Raw genomic sequence first — 26,109 nt, 5'->3', positions numbered from 1 at the left:
GAGTGAAGTCACTTCCAGGGTCAGCCATTATCAAAGGCGAACCTGGAGCAATTAGGGTTAAGTGCCTTGCTCAAAGTCACATCGAGAGATTGTTCACCTTGTTGGCTCAGGGATTCAAACTAGAGACGTTTTGGTTACTGGCCCAATGCTCTAACCGCTAGGCTACAGGCTGTCCATATACAGGCTGTCCATATACAGGCTGTCCATATACAGTGGGGCAAAAAGTATTTAGTCAGCCACCAATTGTGCAAGTTCTCCCACTTAAAAATATGAGAGAGGCCTGTAATTTTCATCATAGGTACACTTCAATTATGTCAGACAAATTGAGAAAAAAAATCCAGAAAATCACATTGTAGGATTTTTAATGAATTTATTTGCAAATTATGGTGGAAAATAAGTATTTGGTCACCTACAAACAAGCAAGATTTCTGGCTCTCACAGACCTGTAATTTCTTCTTTAAGAGGCTCCTCTGTCCTCCACTCGTCCACTCCTCCACCTGTATTAATGGCACCTGCTTGAACTTGTTATCAGTATAAAAGACACCTGTCCACAACCTCAAAAAGTCACACTCCAAACTCCACTATGGCCAAGACCAAAGAGCTGTCAAAGGACACCAGAAACAAAATTGTAGACCTGCACCAGACTGGGAGGACTGAATATGCAATAGGTAAGCAGCTTGGTTTGAAGAAATCAAATGTGGGAGCAATTATTAGGAAATGGAAGACATACAAGACCACTGATAATCTCCCTCGATCTGGAGCTCCACCTAAGATCTCACCCCGTGGGGTCAAAATGATCACAAGAACGGTAGCCAGGGACTCAAATCCTGCAGTGCCAGATGTGTCCCCCTGCTTAAGGCAGTACATGTCCAGGCCCATCTGAAGTTTGCTAGAGAGCATTTGGATGATCCAGAAGAAGATTGGGAGAAAATCATATGGTCAGATGAAACCAAAATATAACTTTTTGGTAAAAACTCAACTCGTCGTGTTTGGAGGACAAAGAATGCTGCGTTGCATCCAAAGAACACCATACCTACTGTGAAGCCCAGCAACAGCCCCAAAACATCACTGCTCTAGAGGAGATCTGCATGGATGAATGGGCCAAAATACCAGCAACAGTGTGTGTAAACCTTGTGAAGACTTACAGAAAAAGTTTGACCTCTGTCATTGCCAACAAAGGGTATATAACAAAGTATTGAGATAAACTTTTGTTATTGACCAAATACTTATTTTCCACCATAATTTGCTAATAAATTCATTAAAAATCCTACAATGTGATTTTATGGATTTTGTCTATCATGGTTGAAGTGTACCTATGATTAAAATTACAGGCCTCTCTCATCTTTTTAAGTGGGAGAACTTGCACAATTGGTGGCTGACTAAGTACTTTTTTGCCCCACTGTATATCGTTAACTGTCAAGGATATATTACGCAAGCCTTGATTTTAAATCCCAGAACTGTCATCAGTTCCTTCCTTCCTTTCTCTTCATTAAAATTACTCATGTAGAGATGAGTTGTTATTCCTTCCTATGCTGCTGTATTTCCTCTTACCTGTTTCTGTGTGACTGTGCATGTGAACACCTTGTGGAGTATCTGGCGAAATTCCCCTCTCTGCCCTATAAGAGCCAGACATGAGCGCCAACATGGACACAGAGGACTGCTCATCAGAGAGATAGAGGACACACACACAGAGGACTGCTCATCAGAGAGATAGAGGACACACACACAGAGGACTGCTCATCAGAGAGATAGAGGACACACACACAGAGGACTGCTCATCAGAGAGATAGAGGACACACACACAGAGGACTGCTCATCAGAGAGATAGAGGACACACACACAGAGGACTGCTCATCAGAGAGATAGAGGACACACACACAGAGGACTGCTCATCAGAGAGATAGAGGACACACACACAGAGGACTGCTCATCAGAGAGATAGAGGACACACACACAGACACACAGACAGGTGAGTTGGAACACCTGCCACACACCTAAGGATTTGTTGGGGGCATGTGGTCCGGGAAGGGGGGGCATGGCTAGAGGCCGGGGGAGATTTTGACTTGGATGCGGGAAATACTTTTAAAATTGATTACTGGACGCTGCACTGAACTGACAATACGCTATAAACATGGATAAGTCACAAACTATAAAAATGTGACCACCGAGTCATTTCTGGAGGCTTGAAGCAGCGTTACTGTCGCAATAACTCAAAGCAATAACTTAATAACTCTAGCTAACTTAGACTGAGAAGACTTACATTTACATTACATTTAAGTCATTTAGCAGACGCTCTTATCCAGAGCGACTTACAAATTGGTGCATTCACCTTATGACATCCAGTGGAACAGTCACTTTACAATAGTGCATCTAAATCTTAAAGGGGGGAGTGAGAAGGATTACTTATCCTATCCTAGGTATTCCTTGAAGAGGTGGGGTTTCAGGTGTCTCCGGAAGGTGGTGATTGACTCCGCTGTCCATGAATGTGTATGTTGTTATGTCAGTGATGCTCTATCTAAAAGTTGGACTTTTCCTTTCATCAAGTATACTTTTTTCTCCATACACCTGTCAGTAAAAATGTTTTTATTGTCACATAAACCTGAAAAGTGTTGTTTTGTACAGTCACAGCCATAGTAGTACGGCACCCCTGGAGCAAATTAGGGTTAAGTGCCTTGCTCAAGAGTACAACAACAGATTTTTTACCTTCTCGGCTCAGGTAATCAAACCGGCAACCATTTCGGTTACTGGCCCTACGCTCTAACCTCTAGGCTATGTGTTACTAGTACGTAAGGTGTGTGAGTTTACTTTCTAAGTGATGCTCTGTCTGTCTCCAGGTTGACATAGAGATGAAGCTGCTGTTAAGCCCCACCATTCCCAGGCTCCTCTTCCTGTTAGCGTGTCTCAGTGGGTGTGGCTTGGGACATGGCATACACCTGGGAACCTGCTCTGTCACCGTACACACTCACGAACTACGCAAGCACTACACAGAGATACGGAGCTCTGTGGTGAGCACACAAACACACACACAAACACAGTCATTTCCATGATCCCGTATTAGAACAAGAAACCTACCCTGAGGCTCTCAGTCTCTACCTCTCCTCACTCTCTGTCACACTGTCTGTTTTACATATACTTATTTTATTAGAGTGAATAGAATTTTGTATTGACTGTGTTGTTGTGGGTTAAATGTGTGCAGATAGCAGCAGACAGTCAGATGGGAGTGAGACTGCTGAGGGGAGACGTGATGAGGAACATACAGGTAAATTGTTCTCACTACCTTAACCTGAATATCAATGTTCTTTAAAAGGCGCTCAGTCTAGTGTTGTCCATTACGGAAGACCTTTCCCTGGTCCCTGGTTCAAAAAAGCACATATATGTATCTGTACAAAGAAATACAGTAAACCCTCATAACCTGGCAGCATGATATCATTTGGAACATTTCTTTAACAATGTGCTGCAGTAAATGTAACATGTAGTGTGTCCTCCCTTTCAGGAGGGGGAGTACTGCTGTTTCCTGCGTCTTTTGCTACGTTTTTATGTGGAGAGAGTGTTTGTTAGCCACGGCATGTCTCAGCCACTGCACCGACGCTCAACCAGCGCTCTCGCTAATAGTTTCCTCACAATCAACAAGAACCTGAGGCAATGTGTAAGAAGACACACACACACACAGGCATGCACACACACACACACACACACATATTAACACACAACAGCACACATTTTACACCTAAAAACTCACACATAAACAAAAGCTACTACTACCGTTATCTAATGACATCTCTTTATGTCCTCCAGCACTGCCACTGTGGAGAAGATACCAGGAGAATAATGGACTCCCTACAGGCCCAGTTTGACAAGGTAACTACACACACTGACATATAAATATACATATATAGAGAGGTAGATAGTGAAATAGAGAAAATACTGTTTGGCGAGTGTATGGTGAAAGAGGCTTAGACAGTCCAAGAGAAGAGAGTGAGAGAGAGGTGATGAATCAATAAGATTCATGCCAATATTAACCTCTCTCCGCCTTTTCTCCATCCTCATCTTTCCCTCCTCTCCCACTCCTTTCTCACCCTCATCTATCCATCCTCTCCCCTCATTTATTCCTCCTCTCCCCCTCACCTCTACATTCTACCACCCCTCATTTCTCCATTCTCTCTTGCTTATGTCTCCATCCTCGTCTCTCCATCCTGTAGCTGGATATCTACCAGGCAGCAGTAAAGGCTATAGGAGAGCTGGACTCTCTACTGGACTGGCTGGAAGAACTCAAGCACAACTCACACACAACTCACACAGACAGATAACACATATGAAAATGTGTAAATGTTGCAGTAAAGATGATATGTTACATTTTTGTTACCACATATAATTTATTTGATGGGATAAGTTTACCTGAAAGGAATATTTATTAATGTGTGTATTGATGCTAATGTATGTATTAAAAGAGACATATGTCAGTCTCAGATGGTTGTCTAAGTTCCATAAATAATGTTTCTGTGATAGTGTTATTAACCAGTGTGAATTTGACCAAAATGTCGAATTTCCCTACAAATTACATATACAGTGCCTTCGGAAAGTATTCAGACCCCTTGACTTTTTCCACATTTTGTTAGGTTCAACCTTATTCTAAAATGTATTTTTTTTTTAAAAAATTCATCAATCCCCACACAATACCCCATAATGATGAAGCAAAAACTGTTTTTAAAAATGTTTTGGTAATTTATAAAAAATAAAAAAACTGAAATATCACATTTACATAAGTATTCATTCATACACTTTACTCAGTACTTTGTTGAAGCACCGTTGGCAGCGATTACAGCCTCGAGTCTTCTTGGGTATGACGCTACAAGCTTGGCACACCTGTATTTGTGGAGTTTCTCCCATTCTTCTCTGCAGATCCTCTCAAGCTCTGTCAGGTTGGATGGGGAGCGTCGCTGCACAGCTATTTTCAGGTCTCTCCAGACATGTTTGATCGGGTTCAAGTCCGGGCTCTGGCTAGGACACTCAAGGACATTTAGAGACTTGTCCCGAAGCCATTCCTGCGTTGTCTTGGCTGTGTGCTTATGGTCATAGCTCTGTTGGTCCTGAGTGCTCTGGAACAGGTTTTCATCAAGGATCTCTGTACTTTGCTCCGTTCACCTTTCCCTTGTTCCTGACTAGTCTCACAGTCCCTGCCACTGAAAAACATCCCCACAGCATGATGCTGCCCCCACCATGCTTCACCGTAGGGATGGTGCCAGGTTTCCTCCAGATGTGACGCTTGGCATTCAGGCCAAAGAGTTCAATCTTGATTTTATCAGACCAGAGAATCTTGTTTCTCATGGTCTGAGTCTTTAGGTGCCTTTTGGCAAATTCCAACCGGGCTGTCATGTCCATTTTACTGAGGAGTGGCTTCCGTCTGGCCACTCTACCATAAAGGCCTGATTGGTGGAGTGATGCGGAGATGGTTGTCCAGAGGTACTCTAGAGCTCTGTCAGAGTGACCATCGGGTTCTCAGTCACCTCATGTCCGACTGCTGAGAAAGAAAAAACATATTTGATCAATTTTATAATACAGCTATAACGTAACAAAATGTGGAAAAAGTCCAGGGGTCTGAATTCTTTCCATAGGCACTGTAAGTGTGCAATTGCTGGTACCTGGGCTGTCATCCTTAAACGTAGTTGATTATAATTTGACAGGCACCTTGCCCTCATTAAGCTCTCGGAGCGCACACTGGACGCTCTGGCAAAGGAGTAGGGTTGTTCTGAGCGTTCGGACCTTACAATTGCAGTCAAGCACCCAAGCTTACTGGCTAAATGTTGGCTAACTAGCGAGCTACTTCTAGACAAATGAGAGAACAGCTCACTCTGACCATTTTGCTCGCCCTAGCAGAGCTGGTTAGGCTGTTTTTATGTTATCCAGAGCGTTGGTGACTGTAACTGTGCTGCTGGCAACAATTGAATTTCTCCTTTTTTGCCAACGTTTACTGACACCGGCCATATTCAATGGGTGTTGAACCTTCGTAACTGAATCAGTTATTAAGAGTGAATTTACAAACTCTGGCTGTCCCTTCGCCACAGAACGCAGTAAACGGTAAACGTAGAGAGCGAGGCTGAAAAAGATGCATTCTGAAGCTGCCTTACTCAAAACAACAATAATACCAGAGGTGTCGAGTATGCTGCTTTATTAACTCAATCAATGATTTTGTTTACATTGTTTTCTAACTGATATGATATAATATTGTGACATGAATTAATGCGAGAAGTACACGCAAAACACTGCCATCTCCTGGATAGTGTTGGTCCCAAACAGATGCCGCTCTAAATAAAAAGGGTATACCCAAACACACTTCAGCCCAATTGAAACGAAAAACGGGGGATCCGGTGCTCGACTGAGGGACTTGAAAATCCCCAAAACATTCCATACCTCAGGATACGTCAACTGAATAAAGAATAAGGAGCACTAAAACCTGATTGTTTGTGCTGTCAATAAATCCGATTTATGCAGAAACATATTTATTCTCCGCGATAGTCACCAGTTGAAGTATCTGGGATAAGGAATGCTTTTGGGATATGCCAATCCAACACACAGTAAAAGTTATGCAGTAATGTGAAATACCATACCTGATAGTATTTATAATAATAAATAAAGGTTGAGAACCTGTATTTATTTGAGAAATAAAATAGCCTTCTATAACAGCTTGAAATTAAATAACATGATTAATAATAAAAAGCTTTATTTACAAGAAGCATAGTATACCAATCCACTCTAAGATGCTCACAACAATATAGCATGGCATGGACTGGGGCCATGTCAGGTTGATGAGAAAGAACACCATGCAGTGGTGTCAAACCCACTACACAGATATAAGAGGTAATGACAGACTAGAGCTGGTGAGGTGACACTCCAACATTTGAACAAGGAGCCTTGTTGAAACCAAATATGTGCTGCTTTCAGTACAGCTAGAAGATAGTCACTAATACGCGTTGTGTATAATTCAAAACAAAATGAGATGGCAACTGCATATGCTTGAAAATGTCTGTTTCTGTTATGCACACTGTTTTGGGCTTCTACAATGTTGTGCATGTTTGTTCCTCAATACATTCACAATATAAAATGCCTTCGGAAAGTATTGAGACCTATTAACTCTTTCCACATTTTGTTAGGCTAAAGCTTTATTCTAAAAATGTGTTTACATTTTTTTATCCTCATCAATCTACACAAAATACCCCATAATGACAAAGCAAAAACAAGCTTGGTCCGAGAATATTTAGGTGACTTTTGTCAAACTCCAAGCAGGCTGTCATGTGCCTTTTACTGAAGAGTGGCTTCCGTCTGGTTACTCCACCATAAAGGCTTGATTGATAGAATTCTGCAGAGATGGTTGTCCTTCTGGAAGGTTCTCCTATCTCCACAGCGGAACTCTGGATCTCTGTCAGAGTGACCATCGGGTTCTTGGTCACCTCCCTGAACAAGACCCTTGTCCCCTGAGTGCTCAGTTTGGCCACGCGGACAGCTCTAGGATGAGTCTTGGTTCCAAACTTCTTCCATTTAAGAATTATGGAGGCCACTGTGTTCTTGGGGACCTTCAATGGTACAGAATTTTTTGGTACCCTTCCCCAGATCGGTTCCTTCGACACAATCCTGTTTGGGTGCTCTATGGACAATTCCTTTGACCTCATGGCTTGGTATTTGCTCTGACATGAACTGTCAACTGTGGGACCTTATATAGACAGGTGTGTGCTTTTCCAAATAATGTCCAATCAATTGAATTTAACACAAGTGGACTCCAATCAAGTTGTAGAAACATCTAAAGGATGATCAATGTAAACAGGATGTAACTGATCTCAATTGTGAGTCTCATAGCAAAGGCTCTGAATACTTACGTAAAAAATGTCTTTTTTCCCCTTCTTTTTTTCATTTGCTAATTTATTTATTTTTTAAACGTGTTCTCGCTTTATCATTATGGGGTATTGTGTGTAGATTGATACAGATTTTTATTTACTTAATCAATTTTAGAATAAGGCTGTGATGTAACAAAATGTGCAAAAAGTCAAGCGGTCTGAATACTTTCCAAAGGCACTGTATATTAAACCAAGATCATTGACCTGATGGGTTTGTTTGTCCTGCCACTACAGGTATAAGGTAGCATGTCTACAAATGTGAAGCACTTTCCCATTAAAATGTAGACATCCTTTATGTATTTAGAGAACACCAATGTACTAGTTTGCTGTGACTTTAAGGTGTAATCCAAATGGGGAACTCATATGTTGGGACAAACTTAAAAAGCTTACTGTGTCAACTAAAAATACTAGTTCTACAGAACATACTATCTACTTTTGTGCCATGCTCAGAATCGAAAGGTCTTACTGCACAAGTGAGAGAAAGATTTTGCCCTAAGCAGCAATGTCATGTTTCTCACTCTGTGTTCATCCTCATTTCTTACAAGTGAAGCATTAACCCCAAAAAAGTCAGCAATATGGTTGTTCTCTGTGAATCTGTTGGTGCTGTTTAAGAAACCGTGCTGCCCTGAAGCATTTTACACACATGGGACACTTATATGGTTTCTCACCTGTGTGAATACTAATATGTTCTTTCAGGCTAAACTTCTGAGTGAAGCATTTGCCACAATAACAACACTGATACGGTCTCTCTCCTGTATGACTCCTCATATGCTTTGCCAGGGATTTGGTGTAACCAAAGCATTTGCCACATTCTTTGCATTGATATGGTTTCTCTCCCGTGTGTATCCTCATATGGACTGTTAAGTTATGCTTGAGGCTAAACAATTTACCACAGTCTTCACATTGATGTGGTTTCTCTCTTCTGTGAGTCACCATATGTTCTTCCAGGTATATCTTCTGGCTGAAGCATTTGCCACATTCACTACACTGATATGGTTTCTCTCCAGTGTGTGTCCTCATACGATCCCTCTCTCTGTTCTCCACCGTTGGGGTTTGGTAAAGATGTGAGGGCTGAGGTGGGTCCTGATCACAGTCACTTTTCACAAAGGAAGGATTGTTTATGAACTCTTTGATATCAGACGCCAGACCCTGAAGCTGCTCTTCCTCCTGACCTGTCCCAAACTCCTCCTGTTCCTCTTTAATCTGTTTGGGCTCTGGGTCCTCCTGCCCCAGACTGGTGCACCACCACTCCTGCTCACAGTGCTGCTGCTCCCCCTCTTCAGGGACAGGGAGTATTAGATGCTGGGGATCTAAAAGGAAAGTCAATCAATCAATCATTATATTACAATCGATCCTGATATTATTTTAAAGACACAATTGTGTATTGGTTGTTTATGTGCAATGTGGTTTGCCTGCTTACATAATCTGCTTGATTGATTGTTGTGATAGTCGCTACCAACCTGCTTTATGCAAATGTATCTTTGGTTGAGTAACGACATCCAGCAGCATCCGTAGACGATCGATCTCCTCCTTTGAACGGGAGATTTCTTCCTGGTACTCTGATACCGTTTTTTCCACGACCACAAATATCTCAACAGCCGCCGCTGTTAATCGCTCGGTAAGAAACACATTCAGCAGATGTAGTTTGGACATTTTGTAGAATGAACGTGTATCAGTTCCTATTGTTTAACTCACGTGGATTACGAGTATGTTGTGTGTGTGTGTGAACCATAGACTGTGAAAAGAAAACGTATGAACGTCACAAGAGTAGCAGAGATTGCAATACCGCCCCCTTTTGTGTGGGTTAATTACGATAATTTTGTTGTCAATGAATGGATGTCTACAAACGCAAGGGCTGTTAAAAATATGTAAATATTAAAGAGTAAGGTTTAGTCATATTACATTTAGGATTACTCAACGCTGCATCCATCCAAAATCTGTGGTTGGTTTGTTTATGGCTTTATCTCACTCCAGCCCAACAGGTGGCGGTATACCAATAGCGACCAATGAACAAAGAGGGGTAAGGAAGCATACACTGTTTACTTCCATGTACCGTAGGACAGCATTTCTCTGTAAACATTTTTGCACACTATCATAATGTCTAAATTAACAGCAGCAGCCTTTGAAATATTTAGGGCCGTGGTTAGAACGATATCGGAGTACGAGTAAGACATCTCCCGATCAAAGAAAGATCGAACGTCTACAAAGGCTAACGTTACTAACGTTAAATGTCATCACACAGCCTGATAGTGATATAAAGCAGGTCTGTAGCGTATAGTGATGTTTCCATAACTTTTTACCTCCACGTATCATAAAGACGTTTCAGATTTTGATAAACCATACAATATTGTGACCACACGTGCATGTGCGCAGTCGGATCTTCAGTGTCAGAGGAAAATAACTATAGCTATATCATAATATAGTTCGAGATATTTATTTTTTAATCTCTACAGATCCCCAGCAGCTAGTAACTCACTGTCCCAGAAGCAGGAGTTCCCCCTGAGCAGCAGCACTGTGACCAGGAGTGGATCCCAGGTCTGTGGCAGGATGACCCAGAGCCCACACAGATTAAAGCGGAACAGTAGTTTGGGATTGGTCACGAGGAAGAGCAGATTCAGAGGCTGGAGTCTGATACCAAAGATTCATATTAACTTCTCCCTTTGTGAAAAGTGATTGCGATCAGGACCCACCCCAGCCTTCACGTATTCACCAAACCCAAACTACGGAGAATGACTTTCTACCCACTAAAACAACAGAAGAGATCCAAACAGAACATGGAGAGGGCTGTGGAGTATCAGAACCAAACAGTGAATTACAGCCCCTCTCTTCAGTAAATGCAGACTGTTCTCCAGCTCAGAATGAAAACAGTGAATTACAGCCCCTCTCTTCAGTTCTCCAGCTCAGAATGAAAACAGTGAAGGTGTCGATAGTAGTACATCAACTCCGAGAAAGCAGTCTGACAAAAGATCTCTGGGGAGAAACTGTTTAACTGCCATGTGTGCAGTAAATGTGTCCTTACAGAGGAATACTGTCAAAGACATACAAATACATACAGGACATAAATATCTTCATTACCATGGTTGTGGCACGTGCTTTACCAGGAAGGGACACTTGGCAGAGCATTTAAGATAGTTAGACCCAGAAGAGAAGCCATTCCACTCCCAAGTTTGTATCAAACGTCCTCATCTTTTGAAGGATCATATGAAATTACACACTCCCCTCCATATGTATTTGGACAGTAAAGCTAAAAAAATTTAATTGGCTCCCACATTTGGGATTTGAGATCAAAGGTTCTATATGAGGCTACGGTACGTAATGTCACCTTTTATTTGAGGGTATTTTCATACAGATTGGTTTTACCGTTTAGAATTAAAAGCATTATTATGCATCTAGTGCCCCCATTTGAAGAAGTCATAAGTATTTGGACAAATTCACTTCGTGTTTGAAGTAGTAAAAAGTTCTGGTGCATATTCCGAGCACACAAACATGTTTGTCGGATGCATTTCTTGGGTTGTTTTGCCAAATAGGAAGTGAATGGTTCATTATAACTGGAGTAATTTTCTAAGTAGATTAAATGTTTCTGCACACTTCTAAAATAATCCTGAATGAATCATGAAGAGGCTACAACAAAACATGTTAACCTCTCACCATTACCATCTTCTCTTCCTACAATAAAAGGGACTCCAAAATGACAATACATTATTCACCATTTAGTTCCTATTGGGCAAAATATCATCTGAAACACAACCAAATCTAATTGGAAATGCATCCAAGAAGTTTGTAGTCACGTTTGATGTAGTCATTGAGTGCAAGGAATATGGGACAAAATAACTTTTGACTAATAGAAGTGAAATAATGATTCAAATTGGGGAACTTGATACATTTAAGTGCTTTCATTTTTAAAATGACAAAACATGACAATTCCCTCAAATATAAAGGTGACATTCTGTACTGTCGCCTCATACGGAACATTTGATCCCAAATACAAAATGTTGGCGTATGGAGCCGATATTAAAATGTTAGCTTCATTCTCCAAATACATGGAGGGAAGTGTACATGCTCACTGTGTGACCACAGCTTCATATCTCAGAGTAGACTAAACATCCACCAGCTAGTTCACACAGGGGAGAAGTTTTTTAGCTGCAATGTGTGCAGCAAATCTTTCCCTAGGAAGGGATATTGACATGCATATGATACACACATGGTAAAACAAACTTTGTTGCTGTGTTTGGCATGAAGGCTTCCATCAAACAGAGCATATGAAGACAAGACCCAAGGGTGGAGGTGCTCTGTGAGGGAAACAGGATTCAGTCCGTATATCTGAAGGAACAGTTTAACAATCCCCTCATGTCACTACTGTTAGTTGACTTAATCTAATGTATTGATTGATGAATGTAATTGACATGATTTGCTATTTTTGTGTCAAAGGATAATATTTATATGAAAAAAACAATAAATACAATCTTATTACAACACATTTCTACATGTTCTCTTCTGTTTGGCACTGTATAACTGTATCACAAAGAATGATACATTTGTACAGTTTTTGCATATCAAAGGGTGAAAATATATTGGGCAACTGTCCACGATTGAATTTGAACAACTATAATGGGATATTGGTGTGTATCATAAGAAAACTGCAAGTATTGACACTTGTCCATACAGTTAGTAAGAAAAAATGTTTTCAGCCTTTAAAAAAAGAAAAGATGCCTTCATCCATCAAGGAGAGGGTTGCACGACACAGGTCACAGGTCACAGATCAATTCTGATCCTCTAGCAAAGGTGGAATACCTTGCCAAGAGAAGAGTATGGTAGCATTTTCTGAATTTCATTGTACATTTCAACTTATTTAGTTATTAATTGTATGGTCAGTGTAGAGTGATTTACATCTGGTATCAGTTATTGTTTTGCTTTTAGTTATCAAAGAAGGGCTCAAGGGAAGAAGGATCGACCCCCAATGGAATTGATGTCCGAAACAGCCAGGGCACAAAAAGGGAAGAGTGGAGGGAAACAAATGCTCTTCTGGACCAAAGCAGGACCTTCAACCAGAGTAGTCCTCAGTCTCAACACATGACAAAGCAAAGAAAAGTGCAGATTGCAGAAACGATGCAAAAGAAAACTCCAGTTAAACAGCTACGGAGAGTTGAACGAAATTGCAACAAAGCAAAAGGGGAGATATTCCCAAAATATTTATAGAGGTCAAACAAAACCAGAAAGAAAGCAAGCATACAATAGAGGAAAAAACTCTTTGGAGAAAAAAAGTTGCCGAGAGTGTAATGTCAAAGTTCAGAGAAGAGGTCTTGTTTAACCTCACAGAACTCCATGCAGCATTCAATGAATGGGTGAGCTCTCCATGCTGTACAGGCAGGCAGTTTGTGACCATTTTATATAACTGAATGTGTGACTAACACTTGTACCCGTCATAAGGCGGGCATAAGGTGTCCTGTGTGGAAAACAATTTAAACATCATTAATGTAAAAACACCAAGTCATTCATACTGGGAAGAAATCATTTCAGTGTCAAGAATGTAGTAAACATTTCAGTCGAAAAGGAAGCTTGCAGATGCATGAGGACACACACGAAGGAGACACTGCATCGTTGCCATATTTGTGGAAAGAGCTTCCCTGACCACACGTATGAGTCAGAGGGTTGAAACTGCATCACTGTGAAGAATATCACAAGGTCTCTGCTGAGTGAAGCCCTGACCGTGCATATGAAGACTCACATAGAGGAGAAACCGCATCCGTGCCATGAAGGCAGCAGACTTCAATCAGATGGGATCACTTAGAAGGTATATGGGCTTGTTTTACAAACTGGAGGAATCATGATTTGCGTGGGGGAAATGTGTCAGTTTAAACTAGATTGAAAGATGCTGATATCTAAACTTACATACTGTATCTCAGAGGCACTGCTTTAGCATGAAATTGGTAGTCACACACACACACACTGTCTTACCAACCCCCCCCCCCCCCCACACACACACACGGTACCCCCCTCACTCACACACAAAGCAGCCTGAATGGTAGAAGATAAAGTAATCCTGACTTTAAAAAAAACATTTGACCAATTATTTATTACAAAACAGTTAACATTCAGTACAGAACACTACATTTTGACACAGTAATTTCATCAGGGATAACTGTCAAGGTCCTAATAGGATAGTCATACAGCCCAGCAGTTATGTCCAAGTCCTAAGGGGAAATAGATGAGGATCAAATTAATTGATTGATCTGCATCTCCTAAAACAGGTGACATCCTCTGCTTCCTGTAAAATGTGTAGTGTAATTACAAAAGAACAACATCAGTCGACATATATATATATAGCTACTAGCAGTATTCATATCCTCATGCTGGCACTGAACATGGCTTCAGATGATGACGCATGCAGCAACACAATCACATGGATCAGTGAAAAACAGTAACATTTTCATTACTCAAAGTTATTCCCATTCCCCACTGTATTGTAATGCATTGTTCAAACATCAATCACTGATTCTTCTAGTGTTTTAAATCCTGGACAATAATTAAACTGCCCAGATTTACATGTCACTCTCCTTCTGTGCTCAGAACTTAATTTCAAGAGAGAGCGTAAATGTCTCTGCTGTTAACGTTTTGACCGAGCCATTTTCCAGCCATGTGGTCTCTCCCCTGGGTGAATTTTAAAGTGAGTGTTGAGGTGAGCCGACTGGTTGAAACATTTCCCACAGATGTGACAGCGGAAGGGCTTCTCTCCAGTGTGAATGCGGTGGTGCCTCCTCAACATGCTGATGGTTGTGAAGCCTTTTCTGCACACAGAGCAGCTGAATGGTCTTTCCTTGGTGTGCCATCGCATGTGGACCTCTAACTGACAGGAGAAACTGAAGCATTTCCCACACTCTCTGCAACGATACACTCTCTGTATGCCCTGGGGTTGATAGGGAGATCTCTGTGGAGGCAGCTTTGAGGTGTTCTGGCCTCTAACATCTATGTGTAGACCTATACTTTCTCTTTCATATGCACTGCTTGTTCCCTGTGGGGCCTTATATCCTGAGAGTCCTTCTCTCTGAATTCTATTGTTCATATTGGGTTGGGCACCGTTTTCACTCGAAGCTGCAAGACAGTCTGAATTTACATTGAAGATGGTCTGTAAGTCACTGGTTGGTTCTGATGTGCTGTAGCCTTCTTCATTTTCTATTTTGATCTGCTTAGAAGATATGGTTCTGGCTAAAGAGTCACCTTCTCTGATGTCCACAGTTTGGGTATGTGGAAGATGTGAAGGCTGAGCTGGGTCCTGATCACAGTTACTTTTAACAAAGGGAGGAGTTAATGTAGACTCTCCTTTGGTATCAGAGTCCAGACCGTGACGCTGGTCTTCCTCCTGGCTGGTCCTGAGCTCCTGTTCCTCTTTAATCAGTGTGGGCTCTGGGTCCTCCTGGCCCAGACTGGGGCTCCACTCCTGCTCACAGTGCTGCTGCTCAGGGGAAGATGCATCTTCAGTGAGATGGATAGCATGGTGGTCTAGAGGGAAAGGAAAGGAAGAAAGTCAGCTGAAGGCAATTCTATCTTAGTACCACAGTACATGTTTGACATGTGTAGCCTGCATGTGAACCAGAATCTGGGTTTACAGGAGACGGTGAATATGGAGATTCTCCTTTAAGCCCAGGAAGCAGCCATTCAACTTGCCATTCACCAGCTTTGCAAGCCTAAAATGTCAAAATACATTCGATACTTACTAAAGACAAGTGTGGCAGAGCAACCATTGTCATTACGTCCAGTATGTACTTCCAAAAAAGTTCTAAATAAAAAGTTAAATGCAACTGAAAAAAATGGCCTGTCTGGAAAGAATCTAAGAATTGTTTTTGACCATGTGCCAGATCTACCTCTTCTGCACCGCCAGTAAAATCACTCAGTCTATCTAGAAATATAGAATCCCTGTAAAAACATACCCTGTTGTCTACTTACATAAAATATGATTGCATTCCGTGTAATATATATTGGTGAAACAGATTGATATGACGTTCAAACTGTTGTAGGTGATAAAATCAATTACCTTTCCTGCTGCTGGATCAGCCAACCTGCGTGTGGCAGTATTGAGTGATTTTATTGGAGGTGTAGAAGAGTGGATGATTTGGCCAAAAGCAATGCATTTACATGGAACCCAAACCGGCTGGGCGCGTGCGCCATCGTGCACTAATTTATTTTGTCCCCCTACACCAAACATGATCACGACAAATGTTAAAATAACAAAACAAACTCTGAACCAATGACATTCATTTGGGGACAGGTCAAAAAGCATTAAACATGTATGGCAATTTAGCTAGTTAGCTTGCACTTGCTAGCTAATTTGTCCTATTTAGCTAGCTTGCTGTTGGTAGCTAATTTGTCCTGGGATATAAACATTTGAGTTGTTATTTTACCTGAAATGCACAAGGTCCTCTACTCTACACATAAAACGGCCAACCGAATAGTCTCTAGTCATCTCTCCTCCCTGGCTCTTTCATCTTTGAACTTTTTTGGTGATTGGCATCTACACATTCATAGTATTACCATGACAACCGACAAAATATTTAGTCTTTCAATCACCCACGTGGGTATAACCAATGAGATGGCACGTGGGTACCTGCTTCTATAAACCAATGAGGAGATGGGAGAAGCAGGACTTGCAGCGCGATCTGAGTCAGAAATAGGAATGACTTCTATTTCAGCCCTTGGCAACACAGACACTCGTTGGCACGCACGAGCAGTGTGGGTGCAACAATTGAATAACATGGATTTCTACATTTATTTTGCGACACGAGCAAGTGGTGTGGTCAGCCTATTATGCTGCATTTAGACAGTCAGCCCAATACTGGTCTTTTTTCACTAATTGATCTTTTGACCAATCAGATTGGCTCTGAAAAAGATATGATATGGCCTCCCGAGTGGCGCAGCAGTCTAAAAAATGTTAATCAAACTATTTGTCATATGCGCCAAATACAACAAGTGTAGACCTTACTGTGAAATGCTTACTTACAAGCCCTTAACCAACAGTGCAGGTGAAGAAGAGTTCAGAAAATATTTACCAAATAAAATAACATAATGAGGCTATATACAGCAGGTACCGGTATCAAGTCAGTGTGCGGTGCAGTGTGTTGGTGATCAGGCCTAACCCTGTGGTGTCTAAGTACACACCCCTGAGGGGCCCCAGTGTTGAGGATCAGCGTGGCAGATGTGTTGTTGCCTACCCTTACCACCTGGGAGCAGCCTGTCAGGAAGTCCAGGATCCAGTTGCAGAGTGAGGTGTTAAGTCCCAGGGTCCTTAGCTTAGTGATGAGCTTCATGGGCACTATGGTGTAGAACGCTGAGCTGTAGTCAATGAACAGCATTCTCATATAGGTGTTCCTTTTGTCCAGGTGGGAAAAGTGTGGAGTGCGATTTTGTCATCTGTGGATCTGTTGGGGTATAATGCGAATTGGAGTGGGACTAGGGTATCTGGGATGATGCTGTTGATGTGAGCCATGACCAGCCTTTCAAAGCACTTCATGGCTACCAACGTAAGTGCTAAAGGGCGGTAATGATTTAGGCAGGTTAACTTCGCTTCCTTGGGCACAGGGACTATGGTGGTCTGCTTGAAACATGTAGGTATTACAGAATCAGTCAGGGAGAGGTTGAAAACGTCAGTGAATACACTTGCCAGTTGGTCTGTGCATGCTTGGAGTACACATCCTGGTAATCCATCTGGCCCCAAGGCTTTGTGAATGTTGATCTGTTTAAAAAAGGTCTTGCTCACATCGGCTACCAAGAGCGTTATCACACAGTCATTCAGGCTCTCGTGCATGCTTCAGTGTTGCTTGCCTCGAAGCGAGCATAAAAGGCATTTAGCTCATCCGGTAGGCTTGCATCACTGAGCAGCTCGCGTCTGAGCTTCCCTTTGTTGCCGGTAATAGTTTTCAAGCCCGGCCATATCCGAACAGTGTCAGAGCCGGTGTAGAACGATTCAATCGTAATCCTTTATTGACACTTTGTTTGTTTGATGGTTCGTCTGAGGGCATTGCGGGATTTCAGATTAGTGTCCCGCTCCTTGAACACGGCAGCTCTAGCCTTTTGCTCGATGTGGAGGTTGCCTGTAATCCATGGCTTCTGGTTGGGATATTTACTTATGGTCACTGATGCACTTATTGATGAAGCCGATGACTGGGGTGGTATACTCCTCAATTCCATTGGATGAATCCCGGAACATATTCCAGTCTGTGCTGCAAAACAGTCCGCAGTCATCTGACCACTTCCATATGAATCGAGTCACAGGTACTTCTTCCTTTTGCTTTTGCTTGTAAGAAGGAATCAGAAGGATAGAATTATGATCAGATTTGCCAAATGGAGGGCGGGGGAGAGCTTTTGGATGAGCATCTGAGGCACGATCCCAGGCTGTATCACAACTGGCTGTGATCAGGAATCACATAGGGCGGCTTACAATTGGCCCAGCGTCGTCCGGATTAGGGGAGGGTTTGGCCAGGAGGGCTCCACGTTGTAGAGTAGCAGTGATGAGACAAGATTGAAATTTGGGAGAAAAGGGGGTAAACTTTCTTAAAAATTGTATATGGATAGATCAGATGTGATTCTTGAAAATGTGTATTGTTTTACCAAACGCCCCTCAAGATTAGAGTGGAATTGAATGGAGAGAGAGAACGTTCTCTGCGGAGTTTATAAAATGGTAAAATGAGCAGCACGGTAGTGTATTTGTAGATACAATGTTGTCAACAAATTTAGGTTGCTTTTACTCCCATCCCTATTGCAGAATGCAGCAATTTGACAGCATGTACTAATGTCGAATTAATCCACACTTGCATTAGTACCATTGTTTTGGTGATTGGCATTTAGGCATCTGACAATGAAAAGGTATCAGACAGACCTACAGTATGTTTAGGTAAGGTGACCTGATTTGTCACTATGAAAATCATATGGTCAAACAGATTGTGAACTCAAAAGCGTAAGTTTGATTCTAGAGGGGAGACAATAGATATAAAAACATTTTGGTTAGGGTGTAGGGGCAGTTTTGTCTTGCCTAGAGCAGATTTGATTATTAATTAACTTTATTTAGTCTGATCAGTTGAACAATTCTCATTCTTAACAATGGGCTGAAATAAAAGTGGAATTAGTGCATGTCAGAAAGCTCCCCACATTTACAGTATTTTATTGCTCCACTTCTTCCCACTTTTGCCAGTGTAATGGCAGATTTTAAATCTGATATGCCTACTTGTGTCTTTGAAAATGAATATAAGGCTATATATTTTTGCAGCCATTCATTGACAGTTTTGAATAAGTCCTACAAATAAGTATTGGATATTAAAATGCTCTGGGCCTCAAATATAATTTCACATTTTAGTATTGTGCACATGCAAGGCAGTGATAGAGGGAGACTGACAATTCATTAACAAATATTTTGTCTATGTAGAGTAAGAGAATGACAATGATCTTCAACTAGTAGACATAAACCACCTGAATATTGATATTCATTAGACTTGTTTTTAAAGGTTGGATGATTGACAAATGAAGGACATGCAGCACTTGGGAAACATAGATCAAGGAGAGCAAGCAGGATTTTCATCCAGCACTATTTTAAAGAGCTCACCAAAATGTCCAAATACTAAATGTTTGTGTCCTTACCTTGAAAGCAGTCTACGACAAAACTGCAATCTATGATTTGGTTACCTACTGCCATCAACCATTAATATTAGTATTTCCTGTGCAGAGCATTCTCACTGACCTTTCAACTGTTTCTCCCATTGGTTTCCTCATCTAATTTCATTACTGAAATTTAAAAAAAATTAAAGTGTCAAACCACCTAAAAAATAAAATTGTATACTTTTAATTCCATCCCCCAAAAACCTAAAAGTAACAAAGTCGTACAATTTTGAGTGTTCATTTATTGTTTACAAAATACTGAATACAGCTGACCTGTTTTTATTTTATATATACCGTGGTCATAGGCCTAAACCATGTCGAAATACATAGAATTACAGGAAATTAGCTTTAAAACAGTAACATTTCACAGGCCCCGTCTAGGCAAAATCTCACTCCAAGCTTTCTTCAAAGTTAGCAGCCCGGTGGTCGGCTTTTCATATTCTCAGTCTAGTCTAACGTTAGTCCAATAGAACAATTCGGTATTTTGTAGATTCTTTCGTGGAGTCTGGCAACAAACAAAACAATTCCCTCGTTTTGAGAAATAGAACTAGGTTCATATCCTAGCGTTACTTAGCTAGTTACCTGTTTGAAGTAGAACACGCTGAACAGCGATATCCAGCAGCTTTCGGAGACGATTGTTCTCCTCCTTAGAGCGAACGATTTCTGTCTGGTACTCAACTATCGTACCCTTCACAGCTCCAAATATCTCCTCGGCAGCCGCGGTTAATCTCTTCGTAAGAAATATATTCAACAATTCCAATTTTGACATTTTGTTTGCTGTGCGAGTAGTACCACAAATGAAAGATGTTACTTATCTTTCAGGTAGTGTTATTATTTTTAACAATCCACCATCTTTGTTTATAGCTATCTAGTTTCACGAATGTGACGACACAGATAAAACAATGAGCCAGATATTTCACCGGATGTATAACTGTGAAGCATCCAGTTGGCGTTTCCACTAACTACCAAATCTGATAATAAGAGGAAGCCCAGTGACCGGCAGTGGGAGAAGATGGAGGGAGATGGGTTTGGGACGACATTCTGCAAATGTTCTCATCGATGAAACAATTGATCTACATAGTTTTATTTTTCAAAAACTAGAATCTGTTACGAACAGAGTGGACTTATCTTTGTAGAATTTACCCTTTGGAATAGTTTTTTTAAATTGGGTTTTTTAGGAGCACAAAGGCGTATTGAGTTATTGCAAACGCGCACTTCAGAGTAGGCGTTATCTTACGGAAATCTGCAAGTACATGCTAGCTCTGCCTATATCCTTGCTTGTTCTGCTTACTTTGATTAATTTGCTCCCATTGGAAACACAGGCCATGGTCTATCTTGATTTATAAAAAAAATCTTCGGCTACGATGCGTCTATTTCTGCTCAGAGAGCACTGACCAAAGAGCGCCGTCTGCTGTATCGGAGGAGAAACCAATTTATATTGACAAACACACATTTCAAGAATTATAAAATCAACAGTACTTGGTTGATTGCTCCAGGTAAGTTTTGGGCACATGAACTAAAATGACCCTGGCACTCAGATTTTTATACTGTAGCTGTAACAACCACTTTCTTAGATTGACATGTCTTCAGTCATCCTCATGCCATTTGCACACACTGTATATAGACTTTATTTTTTTCCCTATTGTGTTATTCACTGTACGCTTGTTTATTCCATGTGTAACTGTGTTGTGGTTTGTGTTGCACTGCTTTGCTTTATCTTGACCAGGTCGCAGTTGTAAATGAGAACTTGTTCTCAACTAGCCTACCTGGTTAAATAAAGGTGAAATAAAAAAAGTCCTCGAGACTGGGGAATCACAACTTGTCATGAAAGCCTTTTTATTATGTACAACACCCTTTAGACATTTACATAAGAACAGGCTCCAGCAGGTACAGATACACAACCAACAGGCTCATCATCCAAGATCATACAACTCTGATCAGCAGATATCTGATCACAGTTGACATGGGACAGGACCAGTTGGTACTCCGACCACTAAGGCCAGTTGTCACATGCTAGCAGTGGAAAGTGTCAGTTGAATTCAGTCATGGTGTATGAACATTACAAATAAGTTCAAAGTCAGACAGCAGATTCATAGTCCCTGGGAAGCTGCTTTTTCACATTTTATGACTAGAAAACACTATTTGTAACAAAAGGTTGAACAAAGAGCAGGTAAGATGTTAAACAGTGTGTAATGTTTCATATTCAACTGTGTCAAATAATTGGGTAGGTTTAAAACATTGTCCAAAATGGTATTTAATCCAAACACGTGTTGACCAATGTGCAATAGGGAAAATAGGTAGGCGAAACTAGAGGAACATGGTAGTTGTATTTAAAAAAAGGAATTATTTCAGAGTTAACTTCTGTAATACAAAACTGAAAAACAAATCTTACTTTAAAATTAAAACATTAAACATTCACTTCATACTTCAACCCATATTTCCATTTATTTCATCTCAAATATAACTAACTGAAAGTTCCCAAAACCACTTTACATTTACCGTTGAATTATTTCAGATCTTGAGGTGAACAAAACTTTGTACATGATTTTTGGAGCGTCAGTCCGACAGTAGACATGAGCTCATGGCAAACGCAGGAGCAGGCAAAAGATTGTAATTGCAGCAGCAGTCTGTAACACCCTGCTAGACCAGTTAGTTATTGTAGCTCTTCCATTTAAAGCAGTCTTCTAAGCATACACAGATTCAGTCTTTCTGCAACAAACAATGATACGTGACAGGCCTGGCAGGTAAGACCACAAGCTTGACTTTAAAATGCAAGATGGTAATTCCTGAGGACGTTTGAAAAATATATTATATATAATATACATTACTCAAGGTCAAGGGTAAGTCAGGGGTAGTGAATGGTGTATAAGGTATCAGGTGACAGGAACATAAGCGTTACTCAAGGTCAAGGGTCGGCCAGGGGTCGTGATTGGGTTAGCTGGTAGACAAGTTTAGCTGTCAATCATCTCAGACAGCTCCAGCAGGTAGTCGTCCTCTCCCTTGCCGGGGTCCAGCTCCAAGTCGTCTTCCAGATGGTCATCTGTGAACTCGATCATCAGTTCGTCAAATTCGTCCATGGTGGAGGAGCTAACGGTGGGCTGCCGAGCCTTGGGCTGGGTGGGCGTCTTCATCAAAGGACTGGTGAGGAGAGCAAAAGGAGCAGAGTTCATTTAACACCAAACTGTTCATGTCACACCAAACTGGTCTTCCGACTAGCTTGGAAAGAGAGTACCGTGCAGTATCGAAGAGCCCTCACTGCTGCTCGATCATCCTATTTTTCCAACATAATTGAGGAAAATAAGAACAATCTGAAATTTATTTTTGATACTGTGGCAAAGCTAACTAAAAAGCAGCATTCCCCAAGAGAGGATGGCTTCACTTCAGCAGTAATAAATTCATGAGCTTCTTTGAGGAAAATATCATGATCATTAGAAAGTAAATTATGGACTCCTCTTTAAATCTGTGTATTCCTTCAAAGCTCAGTTGTCCTGAGTCTGCACAACTCTGCCAGGACCTAGGATCAAGAGAGACACTTGTGTTTTAGTACTATATCTCTTGACACAATGATGAAAATAATCATGGCCTCTATACCTTCAAGCTGCATACTGGACCCTATACCAGCTAAACTACTGTAAGAGCTGCTTCTTGTGCTTGGCCCTCCTGTGTTGAACATAATAAACGGCTCTCTATCCACCGGATGTGTACCAAACAAACTAAAAGTGGCAGTAATAAAGCCTCTCTTGAAAATGCCAAACCTTGACCCAGAAAATATAAAAAACTATCGGCCTATATCGAATCTTCCATTCCTCTCAAAAAATTTAGAAAAAGCTGTTGCGCAGCAACTCACTGCCTTCCTGAAGCCAAACAATGTATACGAAATGCTTCAGTCTGGTTTTAGACCCCATCATAGCACTAAGACTGCACTAGTGAAGGTGGTAAATTACCTTTTAATGGCATCAGACCGAGGCTCTGCATCTGTCCTCGTGCTCCTAGTCCTTAGTGCTGCTTTTGATACCATCGATCACCACATACTTTTGGAGATTGTAAACCCAAATTGGTCTACACGGACAAGTTCTGGCCTGGTTTTGATCTTATCTGTCGGAAAGATACCAGTTTTTCTCTGTGAATGGTTTGTCCTCTGTGAAATCAACTGTAAATTTCGGTGTTCCTCAAGGTTCCGTTTTAGGACCACTATTGTTTTCACTATATATTTTACCTCTTGGGAATGTCACTCGAAAATATAATGTTAACTTTCACTGCTATGCGGATGACACACAGCTGTACATTTCAATTAAACATGGTGAAGCCCCAAAATTTCCCTCACTAGAAGCCTGTGTTTCAGACATAAGGAAGTGGATGGCTGCAAACGTTCTACTTTTAAACTCGGACAAAACAGAGATGCTTGTTCTAGGTCCCAAGAAACAAAGAGATCTTCTGTTGAATCTGACAATTCATCTTAATGGTTGTACAGTCGTCTCAAATAAAACTGTGAAGGACCTCGGCGTTACTCTGGACCCTGATCTCTCTTTTGACGAACATGTCAAGACTGTTTCGAGGACAGCTTTTTTCCATCTACGTAACATTGCAACATTGTCCAAAAATGATGCATAAAAATTAATCCATGCTTTTTTTTACTTCTAGGTTAGACTACTACAATGCGGTACTTTCCGGCTACCCGGATAAAGCACTAAATAAACTTCAGTTAGTGCTAAATACGGCTGCTAGAATCCTGACTAGAACCAAAAAAATAGATCATATTAATCCAGTGCTAGCCTCCCTCCACTGGCTTCCTGTTAAGGCAAGGGCTGATTTCAAGGATTTACTGCTAACCTACAAAGCATTACACGGGCTTGCTCCTACCCATCTCTCTGATTAGGTCCTGCCGTACATACCTACACGTACGCTATGGTCACAAGACGCAGGCCTTGCTATCTGGCCGGTTCCCCTATACACATTTGCATAAAAATGAATCACCAACAGTAACTCTTGAGCTGTTCAATCTAGAGACACCAAAGCAACTTTGTTATGTTCAGTCTATCTTAACTTTAAATTCTTAACCTTTATCAACTATAATTACATAAATGTGCATTAATTTGCATAACCTAACCAAACAACAGCAACTCTTGAATCATTCAAACTAGAGACAACAAATCAACTTTCACACGTCCAGGCAACTTTTAACAACTATACAAATGTACATACATTTGCAGAAATAACTCACTCAGAAGTAACTGTTGACCCGTTCAGGCTAGAGACAACGAATCAACTTTCTCATGTGCACTCTTTCATAACTTCAAAATCTTCAAAAATGTAATCAACTATAATTATATACATTAGCATAGATTAGCATAAAATAACCAAACAACAGTAACTATTGAACTGTTTAAGCTAGAGACACCAAACAAACTTTCACGTGTTCAGGCAATCCAAAATTCTTTAAAACTTATATCAACTAAAACAATACAAATGTATATACATTTGCATAAATAACTCACCCACAGTAACTCCCGAACCGTTCAAGCTAGAGGCACCTGTCATACCGTACATGCTTTTAAATTGTGGTGTCCTAGGCTACCTGGCTAAAATGCTTGCTCGCTACCCTAACTTCCTTTCATTAAGATTAGCCTACTACATCTAGCTCCATACTGAACTTCCATCCCGTCCATTTGGGGCCCGCTGCTGGGGTCCCCTGTCCGAGGTAGGCAGCGAGGGTCGCCGCTCTAAAAGCGCCACGGAGGCGGGTAAAGAAGCGGGCAAAGACTATGATGGAGTGGGGTCCACGTCCCGCGCCAGAGCCGCCACCGCGGACAGACGCCCACCCAGACCCTCCCCTATAGGTTCAGGTTTTGCGGCTGGAGTCCGCACCTTTGGGGGGGGGGGTACTGTCACATCTGACCTTAGTTCCTTTATTATGTCTTTGTTTTAGTTTGGTCAGGGCGTGAGTTGGGGTGGGTAGTCTATGTTCCTTTTTCAATGTTGTGGTTTTATGTTTGGCCTGGTATGGTTCTCAATCAAAGGCAGGTGTCGTTCGTTGTCTCTGATTGAGAATCATACTTAGGTAGCCTTTCCCCACCTGTGTTTTGTGGGTGATTATTTTCCTGTTTAGTGTTTTTTCATTCACCTTAATTAAGAGGACTGTTCATTTGTCGTTTATTGTTTTGTTCAGTTATTTTATTAAAGATATGAACACTTACCACGCTGCACTTTGGTCCTCCTCCTTCTTCTTAACAAAAAAGAGAAGGAAGAAGGCACTATGGTGCCGGCGTCCAAGGACACAGACAAATAATCCTCGAGAGCCTTACGTTCGGAGCAGACAGAGTATAGTCTCCTTCCACCAAGGTAACCGTTATAGTATTACTGGTATATTTTCACCTACCATTTGATGAGGAGTCAGTAAGAAAAGGGGAAAAGATACGGATAGTCAAATAGAATAGAGAAAATATAGTTAAATGGCTTTGGGCTTGTAGAAGTATTGCAATACAAAAGTGCAATGTTAAAAAAGGTAGCCTCAAGGTAATATATGTTGTAGGGCTAAGAATGAAAAGTTTTAAAAACCATGTCAAACAGGGAAATTACAACAAGA

The 26,109-nt window shown here is 41.2% G+C and overlaps 4 protein-coding genes and 1 long non-coding RNA gene across 9 annotated transcripts in view; 3 read left to right on the top strand and 2 right to left on the bottom strand.

Moving 5' to 3' along the window:
• The window catches only part of LOC124016634 (cell surface glycoprotein 1-like), a gene marked incomplete at its 5' end in the record, with an annotated part of 5,913 nt that extends 4,237 nt beyond the window's left edge, over positions 1 to 1,676 (top strand). Inside the window, one exon of the mRNA XM_046332164.1 lies at positions 1,624 to 1,676. Within this exon, the coding sequence (XP_046188120.1) occupies positions 1,624 to 1,676 (53 nt within the window). The remainder of the gene's footprint in view (positions 1 to 1,623) is intronic.
• Positions 1,677 to 1,685: 9 nt separating this feature from the next.
• Positions 1,686 to 4,755, top strand: il19l (interleukin 19 like). Its single transcript, XM_046334462.1, has 6 exons — positions 1,686 to 1,969; positions 2,835 to 3,005; positions 3,197 to 3,259; positions 3,494 to 3,646; positions 3,796 to 3,858; positions 4,200 to 4,755. The coding sequence occupies exons 2-6, from the start codon at positions 2,847 to 2,849 to the stop codon at positions 4,305 to 4,307; spliced, it is 546 nt and encodes a 181-aa protein (XP_046190418.1). The 5' UTR covers positions 1,686 to 1,969; positions 2,835 to 2,846; the 3' UTR covers positions 4,308 to 4,755.
• A 628-nt stretch (positions 4,756 to 5,383) lies between these two features.
• Positions 5,384 to 9,742, bottom strand: LOC124029133 (zinc finger and SCAN domain-containing protein 31-like). Of its 3 annotated transcripts, none has more exons than XM_046340965.1 (3): positions 9,347 to 9,740; positions 8,555 to 9,196; positions 5,384 to 5,518 (listed from the first exon to the last, which is right to left on the bottom strand). In XM_046340965.1, exons 1-3 carry the CDS (start codon positions 9,537 to 9,539, stop codon positions 5,466 to 5,468), a joined length of 888 nt encoding a protein of 295 aa, XP_046196921.1. In that variant the 5' UTR covers positions 9,540 to 9,740; the 3' UTR covers positions 5,384 to 5,465. The 3 variants fall into 3 exon arrangements, with proteins under 3 accessions (XP_046196921.1, XP_046196928.1, XP_046196915.1); XM_046340972.1 differs by having other exon boundaries at positions 5,423 to 5,518; positions 8,777 to 9,196; positions 9,347 to 9,742; XM_046340959.1 differs by lacking the exon at positions 5,384 to 5,518 and having other exon boundaries at positions 7,956 to 9,196; positions 9,347 to 9,737.
• Positions 9,116 to 12,359, top strand: LOC124029159. Of its 2 annotated transcripts, XR_006837738.1 has the most exons (3): positions 9,116 to 9,504; positions 9,861 to 9,906; positions 10,340 to 12,359. It is a non-coding gene; the product is annotated as an uncharacterized LOC124029159 (long non-coding RNA). The 2 variants fall into 2 exon arrangements; XR_006837735.1 differs by lacking the exons at positions 9,116 to 9,504; positions 9,861 to 9,906 and adding an exon at positions 9,920 to 10,149.
• A 1,587-nt stretch (positions 12,360 to 13,946) lies between these two features.
• Positions 13,947 to 20,410, bottom strand: LOC124019079 (zinc finger protein 235-like). Of its 2 annotated transcripts, XM_046334450.1 has the most exons (3): positions 20,109 to 20,410; positions 19,509 to 19,652; positions 13,947 to 15,383 (listed from the first exon to the last, which is right to left on the bottom strand). In XM_046334450.1, exons 2-3 carry the CDS (start codon positions 19,561 to 19,563, stop codon positions 14,491 to 14,493), a joined length of 948 nt encoding a protein of 315 aa, XP_046190406.1. In that variant the 5' UTR covers positions 19,564 to 19,652; positions 20,109 to 20,410; the 3' UTR covers positions 13,947 to 14,490. The 2 variants fall into 2 exon arrangements, with proteins under 2 accessions (XP_046190406.1, XP_046190400.1); XM_046334444.1 differs by lacking the exon at positions 19,509 to 19,652 and having other exon boundaries at positions 20,109 to 20,398.
• Positions 20,411 to 26,109: the final 5,699 nt, after the last annotated feature.

Source organism: Oncorhynchus gorbuscha, linkage group LG03, assembly GCF_021184085.1.
Source record: "Oncorhynchus gorbuscha isolate QuinsamMale2020 ecotype Even-year linkage group LG03, OgorEven_v1.0, whole genome shotgun sequence".
Classification (NCBI taxonomy): Eukaryota; Metazoa; Chordata; class Actinopteri; order Salmoniformes; family Salmonidae; genus Oncorhynchus; species Oncorhynchus gorbuscha.
The sequence above is the reverse complement of the archived record's forward strand: the minus strand, read 5'-3'. Positions and strand labels throughout refer to the sequence as shown.

What these genes read in the sequence shown, in the direction of transcription:
- LOC124029133 (XM_046340959.1), bottom strand. Translation starts at nt 9,539, where the DNA reads ATGTCCAAACTACATCTGCTGAATGTGTTTCTTACCGAGCGATTAACA. An exon ending in GATACATTTGCATAAAGCAG is followed by an intron (nt 9,197 to 9,346) that starts GTTGGTAGCGAC and finishes CTTTCCTTTTAG; the next exon opens with ATCCCCAGCATCTAATACTC.
- il19l (XM_046334462.1), top strand. Translation starts at nt 2,847, where the DNA reads ATGAAGCTGCTGTTAAGCCCCACCATTCCCAGGCTCCTCTTCCTGTTA. An exon ending in CAGAGATACGGAGCTCTGTG is followed by an intron (nt 3,006 to 3,196) that starts GTGAGCACACAA and finishes AAATGTGTGCAG; the next exon opens with ATAGCAGCAGACAGTCAGAT. An exon ending in ACGTGATGAGGAACATACAG is followed by an intron (nt 3,260 to 3,493) that starts GTAAATTGTTCT and finishes CCTCCCTTTCAG; the next exon opens with GAGGGGGAGTACTGCTGTTT.
- LOC124019079 (XM_046334444.1), bottom strand. Translation starts at nt 20,295, where the DNA reads ATGTCAAAATTGGAATTGTTGAATATATTTCTTACGAAGAGATTAACC. An exon ending in GCGTGTTCTACTTCAAACAG is followed by an intron (nt 15,384 to 20,108) that starts GTAACTAGCTAA and finishes CTTTCCCTCTAG; the next exon opens with ACCACCATGCTATCCATCTC.